The sequence below is a fragment of the Zonotrichia leucophrys genome, chromosome 9, assembly GCF_028769735.1.
Source record: "Zonotrichia leucophrys gambelii isolate GWCS_2022_RI chromosome 9, RI_Zleu_2.0, whole genome shotgun sequence".
Classification (NCBI taxonomy): domain Eukaryota; kingdom Metazoa; phylum Chordata; class Aves; order Passeriformes; family Passerellidae; genus Zonotrichia; species Zonotrichia leucophrys.
The window spans coordinates 16,153,586-16,171,517 of record NC_088179.1 but is presented as its reverse complement, the minus strand read 5'-3'; the positions used below and the strand labels follow the sequence as shown (position 1 = coordinate 16,171,517).

Genomic DNA, 17,932 nt, shown 5'->3' with positions numbered 1-17,932 from the left:
GTCCTGCGGTGTCTTCCCTTGCCCCGGTGAGCCCTCAGCCTCTGTGTTATTTCCAAAGCTTTGTGGGGACCTGTGAGCCAAAGTCCACCCTGTGCAGGCGGCTGGAGAGGACAGAGGGAGGGAAGGGGTAGGCGCTGCTCACACAGCACTGCCAGCCAAGAAGTGGGACAGGAGCCGGCAGATGGAGGCGGGCACACAGAGGAGAGCGAGCCTGCACCCGGACGCTCTTTGCTGTGACGGGATCTTGGCTCGCTGCTGGCTCAACAGCTGCTGAGCTTCCCGGGGCTGGGGCTGCGGGACTCCGGAGGGACAGACCGGGGACGGGGAGCTGGGGCGGCTCCCCAGGGAAAGGAGCAGCTGGGGAAAGAGGAGGCACAGGCTTTCTGCTGGAGCTGGGGAGATGAGGGGTCTGGCTGGAGCTGTGGCGGGGGGAAGGAGCCGGGGGAGGGGGCTCACAGCCCCATCTGGGACACTTTCCTGTCCTGCTGATGGCACAGGGACCTCCATGTGCGTTCCTGCTCTATTGGACCTCCTGGATCACTGCGGAGACCGCAAGGAAGGAAAACTCCACAGCCAGCCTGTGTAAAACTTTGGAGCAGGTGAAGCTGCCCCACCCACCCTGCCACAGCACATGGGCAAAGCAGGAGCTCCATCTGAGGGACCCTGGGCCTGCTCTGGGCTCTTCAAAGTCCCCTCTGGTGGCCTTATCCTCTGCTAACAGGATTCTCTGGTACCTTATGGGGAGAAGCTCAGGGGGAAATCTGGCTGCAGTGAGGGGATAGGAAGGATATCCTGTTTCCCTAGGGAAGAGGTCATCAGGTAAAGTAGCCAAGGGAATCCTGTCCTGTAGCAGCCAGACCAGAGCAAAGGCTGCCCTGGGGATGGAGGAGAGCCTGACTGTCCACTGGGAGGTTTGGGGTGTGTCCTGCTGGCACTGAGCTTGTGCAGGCCCCTCACAGAGCCTGGGGTTTAACCCAGGGATTTGCAGGGTCACCATTGTCGCAGTCCTTATGCTCCCAGGCCCTCTGTGATGGCTCTAGCCTGGCTCCTGCTCCTCACCCAGACTATTATGGGACAGCACAGGGTGGTCAAAGCCCTCATCTGCCAGACCCCGGGCAAGGAATCCTGGTCCCCACTGGGCAGCCCCCAGGTGCCCTGTCAGCTGCTGGAGGACAAGGCAGGACCTCCAAGCTCCAGCTCCCCTGCACCCACCTCTTCCACCCAGTGTCCCTCTTTCCCAGGAGAGGGGGCTGTGGTTTGTCCAGAGGGCAGAGAGATGGGAAGCTCTGTCCCTGGCAGAGAATCCCTGACAGAGACAGGGCAGCTCTGTGCACACCTGAGCCAGGTGAGGCTTTTAGAGAGGAGGCAGAAGATGAAACTGGGGCATGAAGCATGGAATCAAGGATCAAGTTTGAGACACCTTTCCCCTGTTTGACACCTGGAGCGAAAGCAGGAACATCCAAAGCTGGAGGGATGCTGAGAGGAGCTGCTGGCAGGGAGCTGCTGCACAGCTCCTACCCTCGAGTGGGGCACAGCCAAAACAGCTCCCGGATGAAGGATCACACAGCTCTAGGGCTCGGGAACAGGGTCCTGCCATGCCATCGTGGCTGGGACACTGCTCCGGGTCTGGTGCCATCGTGTGGACACACGACACTTGCAGGAACGCCTTGTCCCTTTCCCTGGCGGAGAGACCAGGCTTGGCAGCACAGCTTCCCCAGGCTGTACCGAGCCCCAAAGGGTTTTGTCCCATTCCCACCACCCCAATTCTCCCAAAGTCTTGCCCACTGTCTGGATCTCCAGCTCAGCCGTCAGTGCTGCACCTTCCCTCTCCAACCCATCAATCCCATGGCTGTACCCCACCTGCTCTGGCCACCCCCAAATTGTGACTACATTGAGGGGTCAAGTACCTGCTGATCTGGGGGGGAGTCCCCCAAGCCCCCTGGGCAAGGGAAAGGGGGAAAATAAATGACCACAAGTGGCCAGACGTGGAAAGATGTGATGGGACTGGGGGGAACCTGCTCTGCCCCCCGAGTCTTAAGAGAGGCTCTCTGCCACACATAAAGTTTATCTCCAGATTGAATGCTCCTTCTTGTCCATTTTCCAGGAAATCCCGCACACCTCTCCATGGACAGCCCCAGATGTGCTCCAGGGCCCCCTTTTCCCTGGGGGTCACCAGGGCAGCGCATCCCCAGGGTGCCCCATCACCGCGCCCGCCCGGGGGATCCCGACCGCCGCCTGCCCTGCCCGGGAGCCCCGGCCCGGCGCTGCCTCGGGGCTGCCGGAGCTGCCGGAGCTCCCAGCAGAGGGAGCCCAAAGGACGCGGATGGTGGGCGCGGCCGGGGGCGAGCGGGACTGGCACTGTCACCCCTGCAAGCGGGACTGGCACTGTCACCCCTCCGAGCGGGGACTGTCACCCCTCTGACTGGGGACTGTCACCCCTCCGTGCGGGGAGTGTCACTGTCACCCCTCTGAGTGGTTCGCAAATACCCCCAAAGCTCCTTCCAGCCCCCACACACCCCGGACAGAAATCCCTCGTGTCTGTCTGTCCGTGAGCCATCCCTGTCTGGGGGCTGCACCCCCTGCCAGAGCTCCCCTCCAGCCCAGGCTCCTGTGCAGGGAGTTTGGGGCCAGAATTTGGGGCCGGACACATGGAAAGCAGCAGCTGTGGCAGCAGAGGGTGTTCCCAGACTCGGGCAGCCCCAACAATCGCTCTGACAAATGAATTTCCCCCAGCTGAAACCACCGCCCGACACCACGTCCAAACTCAGAGCACGGTGAAGCATCCCTGCTCTGATCCTTTATGGTGGGTGTAGTTGGCCTGAATCAATGCAGAAGCAAAGCAGCAGAAAGGGAGGGTTTGAAATGAAGCTCCTGGTGCTTTTGGAACGTCCTTGGCTCGTGGCACCGCACCAGAAGATTTCCCATTCACACCTCGTCGTTCCACAGGTTTGGGCACTGTTGGACACACTGTTGGTGGGAAAAGGGAGCAGGATGGAAATAACCTGCCAGATGGGGATGGGAGATGGGTGGAGGGAGAGTCACAGAAGAAATATTGCAGGCAATGCTTCATGATGTCAGAGGAAAGTCCCTCCCACTTGCCCAGCATTTGCTGGTTTATTTAAAGCCCATCATTAGTGGCAGCCATGTGGAAGGGGATTTAAAGCAGTCCTGAGTGAATTAGGTGCCACATTTTGACCATGTGTCTAATCTACCAAAATCCTCCTTTCCACTGAAAACTGCTGCTTTCTCCAGCAGCCAGGAGGTCTGGGGGCTCCAGCCCTTCCCCTGCACGAGGGAAATTTTGGGCACAGGAGAGGCTGGGGCTGAAAGCAGGAGGCTGCCACAGTGTCAACAAGAAGTGGAGAGGCTGTGGGCCAGGGAAAATCATGGAATAAATGGGATCTGGGCCAAATCCAGGCAGACAGTGCCAGGCTGCTACTCGGAACTGCTGCCAGAGCAGTCTGGCACAGACAAGGAGAGGAAATCCCAGCCAGACCTGGAATTTAATCCTGACTTCCTGGAGAAGTGGCTGAAAATGTTCAGCTCTTGGGGACTTCGGGGCACAGGAGCAATGAGAGGCCAAGACACTTGAGGGAGGCCATCAAGCTTGGCTGGAAACCCCAGCACAGCCATCAGGAGGAAAACACTTCTGTGGGTTGGGTTTGTGCCCCAGACTCTTCACAGCAGCCCCAGAGATGCTGGGAGCAGGGTGTGCATGTCCCCAGCCTTGTGGTGAGACTGCTGAGATGGGGAAAGCTGCCTGTCCATCTGGGGAACACCTCAAGGAGGGAAGAGAGGAGAAAAAAAATTTCCTTAGAAATGCTGTGGCAGGCAGGAACACAGAGGGAAACTGAGGCATAGGGGAGTGCACTGGTGGGATGGGGTGGGACTGGGCAGTTGAAGTGTGTGGGTGCAGAGCTGTCCCCAGCCCTCTCCTCTAGAGCTGCTGGTGAGGGTGGCATTAGGTGCTGGCAAGGGTAGGGTTAACCCTGCCCAGCCTGGCCCAGGTGGTGCCAGGACTCTGAAAGGGCTGGGGGAAGCTGCAGGAAGGGCTGGTGGGGCAGAAGGGAGAGGCTGCTGGCTCCAGGCTCCAAAGGTGGTGGCAGCAGAGCTGTGCTGCCCCACCAGGGCCTGTTCCCTGCCTGGGGAGCTGCTGTGCTGCACAGCACTGGGAGCTTTCCTGGGGCATGGCTGTGCCAGCCTGGTGGCTTTCACCCACTCACCACCACCCTGCTGGAGAGGGGAACTGGACCAGCTGGACCTGTTGTGCTTGTGAGATGTGGCTTTGGGATTATCCTTAGTGGGTGCAGGTGGGATGTTTAATTTTTCCTTTCAGTTTCCTTCAGAGTGTGAAAATTGGGCTGAGAGTCTCTCCACTTAGAGAAGACCTTCACGCTGAAGTTTCCATATTCTTATCTCTGAGAGCTCATGATGTTCTTTGAGCTTTAATTCTCTCTATATGCAGCATAAACTTTTTGATGGACAAAATGAAAGTCTGCACCTGCCTTTGTTTTTTTTTTTTTTTTTCTTTTTTTAGTGGAATTTCTTTTGGATGCAAAACAAGAGTGGAAAAGTACAGCCCTGAAGTTTATTGGTACCTGGAAATTGAGGCTCAGAGTAAAATCCTGTCACAGGACATGGAGCACAGTGTGGTATTCTTGCACAGGGAAGGTGCACCCCAGCCCTTTTTTCTTCCAGTGGAGCAGCAGAAGTTCCAACAACCAGTGTAAGATGCTCCCACCCTCCCCAGCTGCTGCACTGCAGAGAACAGAGCAATAAGGAGAATTGTGGTGTCATTAATGTGATGATTAAATTGGCATCTGGAGGTGTCAGCATGAGGAACAAGGCTCTCACATCCTCATCCCTGCCCCTGTCCCATGCCAGACCTGGGAGATGCTTGTTCACAAATCAATTCATACATAAAGTGCTGCAGGTCCTGTGTTGAGTTTCCCTCTCCGTCCTGCATCTCTATTTGCTGCCATGCCTGTGCTTCACTGGGATGTTGTTGTGGCTGATTGGGGTTTCTTTATGACTGAAGGTTTTGATCTTGGCTTGCAGAGTGAGTCACTGCATGGCAAATGGGATCCCATCCCAGGGATGTCATTTCCTCACCCAGTGTTCTGTGCAAATGAGGTTTTGCAGGACTTGAGCAGCTGTTTTTCCTTCCAGCTGAAAGCCTCTTCCCAGGCACATTTACAGACATGAACTGGGTGCTGAGAGCTGTGCATGGGCAGGGAATTAATATCTTCCATGGCCCAGTGGGAGATGTAACAAGTCCTGGCAATCAATCCTGGGAGGCCTGGGGGCCACCATAAATAAACCTGTGAGTGCCAAGAGGCAGTGAGCCAAGGGCAGGGGAGAGAGGCCATCCCTGTGCTGTGCCATGTCGTTACATAGGTTTGATAACTCAAAAAGGAGGAGACTTGGAAAGTAACAAAAAAAGCCATGAAGTGACTTCTTGGTGCCTGGTATAATGCCCTAGACCCAGGCTCCATTTAAATGTATTTTGGAGATGGACTTGCTGTAGATGAGGTGGTCCCAAGCTCATTGCCAGGATGATTTCAGCTGGCAAAATGCTCCTTTGGGTGTCCCCTGCCTTGGCTGTGCAGCTGAGGGAAGGCAGGGCAGCTTTGGCTGAGTGTGCCACAGCTCTGACATGAGATCTCAGCCTGCTGAGGGATTTCCATCACAGCTTGCTGCTGCTCCTGGGGCTGGCAGAGGATTCTGCTGCAGCCCTGGGACCTGCCCTGGGCCACCTCTCATCCTCCCCAGGCTTGGCTTTTTCAGGTTAAGGAAAATGTGGTGGTGGCTCTGCCTGTAGTGCGGGACCAGGGCCCACATGACACTCCCTCCTTGCACTGCATCTGTCACCTCCAGGCACAAAATGCCACCTCCACCACTGGCTGCAGTCCCAGCCTTGGCTCTGCCACCTCTGATGACCCTGCATGGTGCCATGGAGCAGCACCAAACAGCAGCCAAAAGAGGGGGAGACAGGAAAACAATGTGTTATAACAGACACATCCACAGCTTGGGGTGAAATAATCTGACCCTGTTTTGATCTTGGGTGATTCATTCTGACCTCAGTAAAGAGACATGGTCCCCAGCCTGGTGCTGAATGGAGGGCACAGAGCTGGAACTGTGCAGATCCTTGGCCTGCAGCCAGCCCCCATCCAATTCCATCAGTGCCCAGGGGCACGGCCAAGGCAGCAGCCCTGGCTAACACAGCCTAATGGCCACAGCCCCGTGCTCCTGCCAGGTGAAAAAGCACTTCAAGCCTGTGCCGGCCCTGATTAGCAAAACTACGGTTGCCATGGAGCCTGAATACCTGCTAATAGCGTGCCTGCCTCCCCTGTCCCCTCTGCAGACCCAGGGGACACCAGCTGTGGAGCAGAGGCCAATTTTGCTGTTCCTCAGAAAGCTGATTGCTTTCATCCCAGGGAATATTGAAATGGTCTCTATATTTTTTTCCTTCCTTCTTTCAGTCTCATTTGGGGCAGAGGAGAAACGTTCCTCCCCAGCTACCCCTCAGATGATCTGTGGGGCTCTGGGTGCAGACCTTGCAGGGAGAAATGCCAGGCTGTGAGCAGGGCACCAGCCCAGGGCTGCAAAGGCTCCCTGCTGTTCCTTTACCAGATGCCTGCACTCTGGAAAAGGTGCTGGCCAGTTTTTGACCAGCTCAGAAAAAGGAATTTAGAAATGTAGAAACGGCTGCCACTATTGTGAGAGGTTAAGATGTCACCTGCTTAGGCTGTGTGAGAGGGGAAGAGAAGGTAAAAATGCTGAGGTGAGATTTTTGGGACTGGGCACAGCTGTTACACAGTGAAAAGGCCTCTGGAGAATTAGTGAGTAGAAATACACAGGAGAGTGATGGCTAAAAAATTATTACAGGAGGGTGTCCCACACAGACAAGGATGGGTGGGTGGGCTCTGATGGGTAAAACACAGCAGGGCTGCTTTGAAAAGGCCACCCCATTGACCTGTCTATGCAAAATTACCCATATCTGGGCCTGTTTGATGTTCTGTGGGTCTGTGTGGCCCTTCCTGGCCTTGAGGTCTAAAAAAAGCTTCCTCCTGCTCTCTGAAATGCATCCTCTAGGCTTGTCATCTGCAGGTGACCAAAGAGGGGCAGCTTTGAGTAGGCAGCTGCCAGCAGAGAGAGAAGCCCCTTTTACATCCTCATGACCAAAAAATTTGCTTCCTCTCCAAGGGGAGAGGGCTCATTCTTGCCCAAAAGCTTCATGACCCTGTTCTGTCTGTGCTCGCTATCCCTGCCCTGGAAAATTTGCTGCAGGAATTCCTGGAAAGGGGCTGCTCCTCTGCTTCCTTCTGTGGCTGCAGAATGCCACCCAGGGGCTCTTGCCTGCTGCAGGATAGCACGGAGGGGACAGGGGACTGTCTGTGCATCAGTTTACCTCTTGGATGCAGTGTTACTCTGTGGCTTTTTGTGTTCAGAACCAGAGGGTGTTAATTAAATCTGCAAAGGGCAGGAAGAAGAAATGGGGATGGAGCACACACAGCCCCACAGGGCTGGGCTGCAATCACTGTGTGATGCCCTCTGGAAAGGAGCCACGAGTGGGTGCAGTGGGTTATTAGGGCTGTGCCTCTGGAGCTCTGAAACTGAGGTTTGCTTTCTCTTTTGGCTTCTTGATTCTCCTGGCACAGCTGCAGAGCTGGGCCTTGCTCAGCTCCTGTGTGGCAGCCTGAACCCACTGGTGCCAGCAGGGACAGGCTCTGCCCTGGGCTTACAAAGGGAGCCTCGTGGTGCCCTGCTTGTCTTCTTCCAGCCTAACCCAGAGGTGCTCTGGCCATGGACAGGGCTGGGCTGTGGCAGACCATGAGCAGGAGCAGGTTTTGGTGTGCAGCTTTTGGTGGCCATCCTCCCTGCCACCTCCCCAGGCAGGATAAATATAATAAAATACCTGATCAGAGGAATAGGCTGTAGGATCAACCTCTCAAGTGCAGTTTACCCTTTTTTCAGCAGTGGGGGCGAAGTAGAGGAAGAGGGGTTGTCACTTCCTGGTCATTTTGTTTATCAGAAAATTAAAAGAGAGAATGGATCATTCTAAAGGACTGTTAGATTTGTGAGGACTTAGAGGTGGGATGCAGGAAGAAGGAGACCCAAGAGAAAGAAGTGATAAGCAGTCAGTCCCTGCCAACTCTTCCCAGAGAGATAAGACAGCAGGCAGGGTGGGAGCAGCTATTGGGGCCCCAGTTGTGTGGGATGCTCCAACAGGCTGATGAGGATGATGAGGCAAATGAGGAGGCAAAGGGAGAAGGATCCCAATGTCCTGTGGTTCTGGTGTCCCATAAAAACTGGGGCTACAAATGGGGCACTGAGGTCTGCCACCACCTGGAATTCTGGCAGCCTGGTGGGGATGGGGGGATTCGTGGGTCATTTTGGAGAGAACCAAGCTTTGTCTTGTCCTTGCTCCTTGCAAACCTTCCTTCCCACGTGCCTGTTGTCCTCAGGAAGGAAAGGAAGGTGTAGGGAAGAAGATGTTGAAGTTTATCAGGAGCTCAGCAACGTCTCCACTGCTTTGTTCCAATCCAAGCAACCTCCAAGCACCCCGGTGCCTGCAGACATCCCCTCATCCTCCTGGGAGTGCAGGACACGGGGGCTCCTGCAGGGACAGGGACAGAGAGCAGAGCTCAGGGGCTCCCCAAGGGCTGCCTTGAGGCAAAGCCCAGACAGAGATGAGGAACAAGAGGGTTGAAGGAATTGTGTCTGTGTGCAGGGAACAGCCTCTGCCCCAAGGATGGAGAGGTGGCTGTGTAACAGTGCCCAGAGCTCGGGGAGCACCTGGGACTGTGCCCAGAGCTGTGTGTGACTGTGCTGGGAGCTGTGTGTCACTGTGCCCAGAGCTGTGTGTGACTGTGCTCAGCACCTGGGACTGTGCTCTGGGAGCTGGCTGTGTGTCACTGTCCTCATCAGGGCAGTCAGAAAACAGAGGAGGAATGGAAGGGAGGGAGCAGAATGCTTCTTTCCATGCTGTAATCCCTGAAGTGGGCTCATGCTGAGGCTCCTTGTGCCTCTGCACTGGCACAGATCTGTTCCCTGCCTCGAGCATCCCCCAGGGAAAGCAGCCTGTGCACAGTCTGGAGGCAGGGGAAGAAATCCCTGCCTCATCACTTACTGTTTGTAGCTCTGCCACCCAGGGGCTGTGACCTGACGTGTGCCACTTCCCTGGCACTGTCACCCATCCTGGCATCTGCAGAAACAGCCCTGCTGAGCCCTTGCCAGCATCATCCTGCTGCTGTCCCTGTGTCCTGTCCCAGCTGTCACCAGCACTGTGCCATAACCCTGTTTTACTGTGTCTCCATCCCCAGAGGGGATGAAGTTTCATTTCCTCACTTCCATAGGAGCAGGCAGCAACTCTTCTCCCTCTCCCTCCCAGTTTCAGACACTGTTTCCAGTTTGTTGATTTCTTCCCTTGAGTAATGTCTTGTTTACACTCATTTACCCTCCAGGCCTTTGGCTTCAGCAGTTCCTTTCCTCTGGGGGAAGAGATGGTTTCCTGAGGAAAGTCAAGGCTCAGGGCAGGCACAGACCCTCTGTGCCCCTGGAGTGTTTGCCCTGCCAGGCACAGACCCTCTGTGCCCTTGGAGCGTTTGCTCTGCCAGCTCCCCTCTGATTGATGCTTTTTGCTGCAGGGAGCAGAGGTAGGGCCAGGTCAGGGCTTTGCTGGCCTAGTCCTGTGATCCCTCACCTGCTCTGGAATTTCTTTGAGCAAAGTCAGGGGGAGGGAATGGTGCTGCTCCTCTGCTGTGTGCTCCGGCATCAGGAGGAGCACTGGGCCGTGCAGGACCCAGGGGCTGTGTCCTGGTGCTGGAGGCCCCCAGATCCAGGGAGCTTCTCACACCCTGGCACAAGCACCAGGCAGGGCAGTGCAGCCGCTGTGCTGGGCTCAGCCATGTGGGGCTGGCAGCAGGGCTCTCCTGGCAGGGCTCTCCAGGTTCCTTCTCCAGATCCCTGGGGGAGCCCTGCTGGGGCTCTTTCAGCTCAGTCTCTGAGCAGGTGGGATGTGCTGGGACAGGCAGAAGGAGGCAAGTCCCGGGATGCCCCCCTGGATGGGACCGGGTCCACCTGTGCCCTGCCACCCTCGGGGGAATGGAGGGGCCGGTGCATGTTCCCGTGCCCAGGGGCGCCTCCCGGTCCCGTGGGTTGGCAGTGCCACCAGTGGAACGATGCGCTGCCGACTCCGCATCCCCTCCCCAGCTGCGGGGCTGGAGAGCCGGAGCCGCGGAGCCCCCACCCCGCAGGCGGAGCGGGAGCCCGGGGGCTTCTCGGGGCTCGGACCGGGCCAGCGCGTCCAGCGCGTCCCGTGGAGGAGAGAGGAGCCGCGGGCGGAGCGGGGACACGCAGCCTTGACACGCGTCCGTGGGGCTCAGGAACCGTGAGTGGGTCCGTGTGTGTGCGACGCGTCCGTGTGTGTGCGACAGGTCCGTGTGTGCGCGGGTCTGGAGCTCCCTGGCACGGGGGTGTCCGCACGGAGGGCAGCGGGAGCGGACTCACACCGGGCTCAGGGAGGGCAGGAGGGAAAGGACAGACACCGGACACCGAATGGACAGGAGGGAGCGGACAGACACAGGGCACGGGGAGGGCAGGAGGGAAAGGACAGACAGACACCGGGCACGGGAAGGGCGCTGAGCGGAGCACGGGGCCATGCTGCGAGAGCAGCAATTTCCTCGCACCCAGGCGTGCCGGGAGTCGCTGGCGGCACCGGCTCCACGGGGCAGTGATTCGGGTGACCCAGGGATGGCGCATCTGGAAGTCGGAGACCTCGGGAAGCCGCTGGGTCCATCCGCACGACCCCGGGATGAGCCCGGACAAGCGGGCGCTGTACAGGCTCCCGTGCCGGGGCTGATCGATGCTTCACTCACCAGCGAGGCCACGCCGATGACAAATGCCGGCGTTGTGACGGCTGCCGGAGGGGCAGGAGACGTCTGTGCCGCCCTCCCCTGGGACTCTCAGAGTCGATGGAGTTTATTACCTTAACGTTATTTCCTCTCTCTGAAGGGCAGCTTTTGGGCAGTGCTGCCTGGTAGATAAGGAGCCAGCCCCTGGCAGGGGCAGGGTCTCGGCACCGCGATTTCTTTGGCCAGCGGTGGGAAGGGAACCCCTGGCACAGCCCCCAGGCTCTCAGCTGACAGCGGACCAGAGGCAGAAGGTGGATAAGGGCAGGCGGCTTCTCCGAGCTGAGCTCCGAGGGGAAAGCAGCGGCGGGATTTCGTTTGCCTGCCTCTTAAGGCAGTGAAGTCTCCATCCCCTCCCACGTTCCCTCCCCAGCCCTGACCCTGTCCGGCGCAGGGGTGGTGGGACCTCAGCGTTCATCTGGAGTTTCCCAACGAGCCGTAAGTCCTTATCATGTTGGAAAATCAATTTTCCCTCTGGCTGTTTTATTGGTTGCCCTGCCAGCCCTTCTACATATCCGGTAGAATTGCTGCCAGGAGAGATTTTTGGGGCTGTATCCCGCTCTGCTTACAGAGGGATAAGAGGACAGCCCTGCTGGCATTCCCCTGATGGGGCAATGGGGCTGAGGTGGACTGGGGAGCTGCCAGGGGTGTTTTCGGATGGGAAATGGGGCAGGAAGCACTTGAGAAGCCTGAGGGAGTTTAGGTGGAAGTTTTTTGTGGTTTTGCAAAGGAAAGGCGGTGTCTGGGGCAGGATGGGTGCGGGAGTGCAGAGCCCTGGTGATCAGCAGAATCCCAGCACCCTGACAGCAGTGGGGAGAGGGACAATGGGAGCAGAGGGAGCAGAGAAGTTGAGAAAGCATCCTGCAAACCTCTCCATCTCTCCACAGCCATGAATCCCTATGTCAACTGCTCCAGTTCCGAGTTCCCTCTGCCCCAGCAAGACTTCTCTGTGGAGCCCATCAGCCCTGATGTCAGCAACAGGACTCACCCAGAGACCTTTTTTGACCCTAAGGATGCCAACCTGACAGAGGAGCAGCTGCGGGATAAGTACCTGGGACCTCGACGGTCCAACTTCTTTGTCCCAGTCTGTGTCATTTACCTGCTGATCTTTTTGGTGGGGGCTGTGGGCAACACGCTCACCTGCATTGTCATCCTGCGGCACCGCTTCATGAGGACACCCACCAACTACTACCTGTTCAGCCTGGCCGTGTCTGACCTGCTGGTGCTGCTGCTGGGGATGCCTCTGGAGCTCTATGACATGTGGAGCAACTACCCCTTCCTGCTGGGGGCCAGTGGCTGCTATTTCAAGACGCTGCTCTTCGAGGCCGTCTGCTTCGCCTCCATCCTCAACGTCACGGCCCTGAGCGTGGAGCGCTACATCGCTGTGGTGCACCCGCTCAAAGCCAAGTACGTGGTGACCAGGAACCACGCCAAGAGGGTCATTGTCACCATCTGGGTCTTGTCAGTCATCTGCTCCATCCCCAACACCAGCCTCCATGGGCTGCAGACTCTCTACGTGCCAGGACGGGGGTGGGTGCCCGATTCAGAGATCTGCACCCTGGTGAAACCACGCTTGACCTACAATCTCATCATCCAGGTCACCACCATCCTCTTCTTCTTCCTGCCCATGGGCACCATCAGTGTACTCTACCTTCTTATTGGGCTGCAGCTCAAGAAAGAAAAGATGCTGGAAACCTTGGGAGCCAAGAACGGCAGCAGCCGCAACTGCCACAGCCGCCAGGGGCAGAAGAAAGTCAAGAGGAGGCAGGTCACAAAGATGCTGTGTGAGTCTGGGCAGGGCAGAGCTTGGGACTGCCTCCCAAGGCTGCATTGGGAGGGTGCTGGGGGGAAACTGAGTCATGGGCAGTCCAGAGCACCATGGCTGGGTCATCCCAAAGGAAAGCTGTGGGTTTGGCTTGTGGGGTGCTGGGCCAAAGGCAGATCTGGTGATTCTAGTCCAGCAGTAAGGACTGCCCAGCTCCTTCCAATCTATACTATATCCCCTCCTTGAGGGAAGTGCAGGGTGAGAAAGAGAAAGGAGGTGGGTTGGGATGGGGGAACCCACTCCCCATCCCTCCACCCAGACCTCAGAGGCTGGTGGCTGTGGTGGGGTTTCCCAGAAGGGCAGCATTTCTGCCCAGCCCCACAGCCTCTGTGACTCTAATGGGGCAACGACCCAAGTCTGATTGAAACATCCTCTTTCCCACTTCTCTTCACTCTTGCTCTCCTCTCCACCATGGTTCCCAGAGCCTCTGGCCCCTTTCCAGGAGTGGGAGCTGCCTGCCCTTGGGTAGCTCCTCCACACACTCCCAGTCCCGTGGTGGCACAGCCATGGCAGATTGCCCAGCCCAGTCCAACAGCACGGCCAGGCTGCTTCTCTGCCACCCAGACAAGTGGTGACTCTGCTTTCCAAAGCTCCTGGGCTGGGCTGGGGACAAAGGGGGACCTGCCCTGCATGCCACAGAGATGCATTGTGGCATGGGTATAGCAGAGGACCCCAGGACTACATGGTACATGTACATACCTACACCCTTTCCTTTCCATCAGCAGAGCTGGGTTACAAAACAAAACAAAACAAAAAACTAAATCAAAACCAGAGCACAAGGAAAAGTCTCAAATAGCTTGTGCTCCTTGGACTTTGCTGGTGAAGGTAGCAGGTTTCTGGAGGCTGGATGCTAACTGGGGAGTGACTTCCCCAGTTGTGCTGCATGGCTGTGACAGGGCCAGCTGCCTGCCAGTGGGGAGTGGAGAAGTGCAGCACAGAAGTAGCACTGGCAGGAGATGGAGGGAGGAGATCCTGTCCAGACCTCCAGCCCTTCCATGACAAGTCCAGAAGGCACCGAGGGGACTTTTCCCCTCTCCTTCTTTCTCTCTCTCTTTTGCTATGGCCAAATCTGAAAAAAGGGCAGTGCTTGGCCAGGGACTGGGGATCTCTGTGGGGTTGGCAATCCCCATGCCCCCAGTAACACCAGCTCCTTGTCTCCCCACAGTCGTGCTGGTGGTGGTGTTTGGCATCTGCTGGGCTCCCTTCCACACCGACCGCCTCGTCTGGAGTTTTGTATCCACCTGGACCAGCAGCATGCTCCACATGTTCCAGTACGTCCACATCATCTCGGGCGTCTTCTTCTACCTGAGCTCGGCCGCCAACCCCATCCTGTACAACCTGATGTCCAGCCGCTTCCGGGAGATGTTCCGGGAGGCGCTGTGCCGGCCCGGGCGCCGCCCGCCCTGGGGACACTCGCCCAGCGTCACCCGCACCGCCAGCCGCAGCACCGAGTGTGAGCCCGCGCCCGGCGCACTGCCCCTCGCCCACGCCGAGGAGTACGAGCTGCAGGACGTGCAGGGGGGCCAGGCCAGCAGGCACGCACTGTCCCTCTGCTGAAGAGTGGGAGCACAGGGACTCTGGGGCAGGCTTTCCTTGCTGATGGCTTCCATCTGACTGTGGCACTTGTGCTGGGGAGCAGGAGCGAGGGGGGTCCCTGCCTCTCTGTGCTGTCCCACCGGCATGGAAAGGCTGGTTGTGTCAGCAGCACTGCTGCAGGGACATGCTGGCAGTGACCTCGCTGTGCCCTGGATGCACAGCAATGCATCCCGCTGTCCTCAGCACCAGGCCCTTGTGGTGTGGGGACACTGACTTCTGTCAGGGATATGTCAGCAATCCATAAAAATATTCCATCCCTCCTGGCCCAGTGGGATGAACCTGCAGGTACTGGAGATGGGGGCTTAGGCATCCCAGGCTGTTTTGGGACACAGGGATGGATGGGTGCCCCCAGAGGTGCTTGCTCTTGGGCTGAGATCCAGGGCTGTGTGAGAAGTTTGCATGGGATTGTGGAAAAACCCCATTCATGGGGGAAAAATGTTCTGTGGGTGCCTTCTCCCTTGAGACTCTTCAGGGCTGTCTGGCACCAGTGTAACCCTGATTTTGTGGCACATCTCTTCAGTGGTGCCAGCTGGTGCCTGGCTGCAGGGTGCTGGTACAGCTCCTTGCTCCCAGCCTTTCCATGCCCTGCATTCCCACCCTTTGAGGGCAAGGGAAGGAGCACGGCTGCTCCCTCCAGAGCTGGAGTCCAGGGTGGGGGAAATATGAGACAAAGGGATCTCCAGGCTGTCTGTAGTGCCAAGGCAGAGCTCCATAACTGTCTGTGTCACATGAATATGCTCCCCTCTCTGACCAGCATGTGCTGGGTGCCAATCTCTCCTTCCTCTGCCCACCGTGGCCACCTGAACATGTGGGGAGCCCTCCTCCATCCTTGCCCTCAGCCCCTTCCATGGGCTGAGCCTCACTGACAATTAAAAAGCCACTGGCCTGATTTGTGCCCTTCTTGTGTCCCTGAGCACCCAGCTCTAGTTCCAGCATGGGACTGAGCCCAGGCCATGCTCCTGGGCAGGCTGTGGATGTGCCATGTGCAGGGTGATGGACACCAGGGCCGCTGTGCTGGGTCTGCAGGTCCAGGGACACTGAGGGCATGGCAGGGAGGGCACAAATGGGGTACCTGCACCCTTCCTGGGCTCTCAGCTGAGCTGGGGTTGGGGCCTGTGCAGAGGGACAGCTGCCTCTGGAGCTGTGGCCATCAGTCCTTGCCCAGACACTCGGATTGGGAAATGTCACGAAAATGCCAGGGAGCGTGGGCTGGCTGGTCATGCTCCCCAGGCTGGAAGGACCCATTGATTTCCTGCCTGAGATCAATGCTGCTGCCTTCCCTGTGCACACCAGCTCCTGCAGGATGAAATATTGAGGATCTGAAATGGGAGCTGAGGGACCGCCCAAGCAGTTTGAGCTCTTGTTTTGCACTACTAACTCAACCCCAGCTCCCTCACAGCCAGCTCTGGAAGGCTCCCCTGGCTCAGCATCACATGGCCATGCCTCTGGTCAGCATGGGCTTGCCTGGGGCTTGCTTGAGCAGAAATACTGGATGAGCAAGCTGCAGGCAGAGCAGTGCCAGCTGCTGCTCTGCTTCCAGCCCCTCCTAAGCACTTTTCATGGGACCATAGTCAGGTCAGTGACTGAGCAGAGGCAGGGTTTGGGGCTTGCACACTTCCTCCTGCCCCATCTACCCAGTCCCTAGTTCAGAGGCAGTGCAGCTGGCTTCCCCTGCTCCCCATCCCACAGCCAGGTCTGCCAAGGGCAAAGCCCTTCCTTGGCCCTTGAGGGGTCCTGGTGGGTGCTGCAGGGTGAGGGTGGGTGTTGGGCTGCAGTAACTTCATGTTTCAGGGTCCTGCTGACTGCTTGCAGCCTATGTCTGGAGGAGGTCAGTGTGACCGAGGGCACTGAGATCTGTCTGTTTCATCCCGTCTCTCTCCTGTTGGTGATGGTCCTGGCAGGGCACAGCACCCTGGCAGCCCTGTGGGGCCCCTTGTGGCTGCTGCGTGGGTGGATGTGACTGATGCCTCCTTGATGGCCATTACTGCCCTGTCTCACTTCAGCCAGCTGCTTCCTCAGCCACACATCTCCAGGGAATGGCTTTTTAATAGGCAGTCAATAGTATTTTATAATGCACTGACAGACGCCCGTGTGGAGTTTTGGGTCTCTCGTGCTGCACGAGGGCAAACCTGTCCTGCTGTCCCTGAGCAGGCAAGCTGTGCAGAGATACAGCTGCAGCTCCAGTGCCTTGGCCAGTGTCAGACTGTGTCAGAGTGTGTGTTCCCAGGGCTTTTCTACAGGATCCTTGGTTGTGGCACACGTGGGATGGGGTCCAGAGCAGCCACAAAGGTGAGGCACTGTCTTGGCCTTTACCCAGCCTTGTGTTCCCAGCTGACAGAACCTGGCACTCCCCATCCTCCTCGGTGTCCCCAAATTCAAACATCTCCTGACCTGGCACTCCCCATCCTCCTTGGTGACCCCAAATTCTCCTCTTTGAGACACACAAGGGGAGTATGCAGTCCAAGCCCTGATATATTGGGTGGTGGTGCCCCACCATGCCCTCCACGTGCACAGCTGGGCCAGGATCACCCTGCAAAGCATCCCAAACCTTGTCAGAGATGTAGCTGCAGCATGGTTGGTGGCAATTCCTGGGTGGAGATGTATTTGCTCCCCTGGCTGGGTTTTGATGATGTGGAGACTTCCTGGGTACCAATGCCAGCCGGGCTCCCAAGAGATGCTGGACTCAAAGGCTGCTGGGCAAGTCCTTTAATCCTGTAATTAATGAATGCATGAAACCTAATAAAGAAGGAACTGATCTCCTCAGGGAGAATGGTTTCATGAAGAGCATTTTACACCTCTCCACCACTGGGAAGGCAGTGGTTGAGGACTCCTTCATGCCTCAGGCTCACTGCAGCCCCCAGGAAGGGAATTACGGAGCTTTTTGCTCCAAGAATGATGCTCCCCACTGGCCTCAGGGCCAGCCTGGCCCTGCCACCTTCCCAGTATAAATGAGAGGGATTATCCCTCCCAGGGAGGTGATTTAGAAGCAAAGGGCCCTGTGGGATGGGGAAGGCAAGGATGGGCAAGCTGTTCCCACTGCTCCCACCCCTGTAACTGGCCAGGGGGATTTACTGGTGCTTCAGGATGGTTGGGCAGAAGGAGCATTCCAAAACACTGCCTAGGAGTCCAATAAATATTTCAGAGCCCCAGGGACCTCAGATGGGCCAGAGTAGGGGTAAATTGAGGGGCCAGGAGATGCAGGGAGTGTGTGGATGCCATTGCTCCGTGTCTTTGCTCAGAGCTGGGAGAAGCATCTCTCTGTCCCTGCAATATGGAGCACGTGGTCAGGTTGGGCTCCATGCCACCATCTCCTCTCCAAACATTTTGCTTCTGAAGAGCTGTTCCCCAAAATTTGTCCATCTGTCCTCCCAGACTTGCAGCAGCGTCTGTCCCACTGTCAGCTGCTGCCCAATCACCAGCTCCTGGAGCAGGAGCCCTCCTGTCCCCCGTGCCAGCTCAGCTCCCAGAGCTGTTCCCCCCACTCTGCTGCATGCCCTGAGTGACACCGTGTCTCCAGAGCTCGCAGGGAAAAGATTTATCACCAGAGCTTTGGGGATTAAAAAGCAATTCATCTATGAGGCTGCCCCAGCCTTGTAAG

The 17,932-nt window shown here is 57.3% G+C and overlaps 1 protein-coding gene across 1 annotated transcript; it reads left to right on the top strand.

Moving 5' to 3' along the window:
• The first annotated feature begins 11,802 nt into the window (after window positions 1–11,802).
• On the top strand, window positions 11,803–14,312 carry NMUR1 (neuromedin U receptor 1). Its single transcript, XM_064721187.1, has 2 exons — window positions 11,803–12,697; window positions 13,904–14,312. Exons 1-2 carry the CDS (start codon window positions 11,803–11,805, stop codon window positions 14,293–14,295), a joined length of 1,287 nt encoding a protein of 428 aa, XP_064577257.1. The 3' UTR covers window positions 14,296–14,312.
• Window positions 14,313–17,932: the final 3,620 nt, after the last annotated feature.

Excerpts from the sequence above, each read along its gene's own strand:
- NMUR1 (XM_064721187.1), top strand. The coding sequence starts at position 11,803 with ATGAATCCCTATGTCAACTGCTCCAGTTCCGAGTTCCCTCTGCCCCAG. Across the intron at positions 12,698-13,903 it reads GCAGGTCACAAAGATGCTGT|TCGTGCTGGTGGTGGTGTTT; the intron begins GTGAGTCTGGGC and ends GTCTCCCCACAG.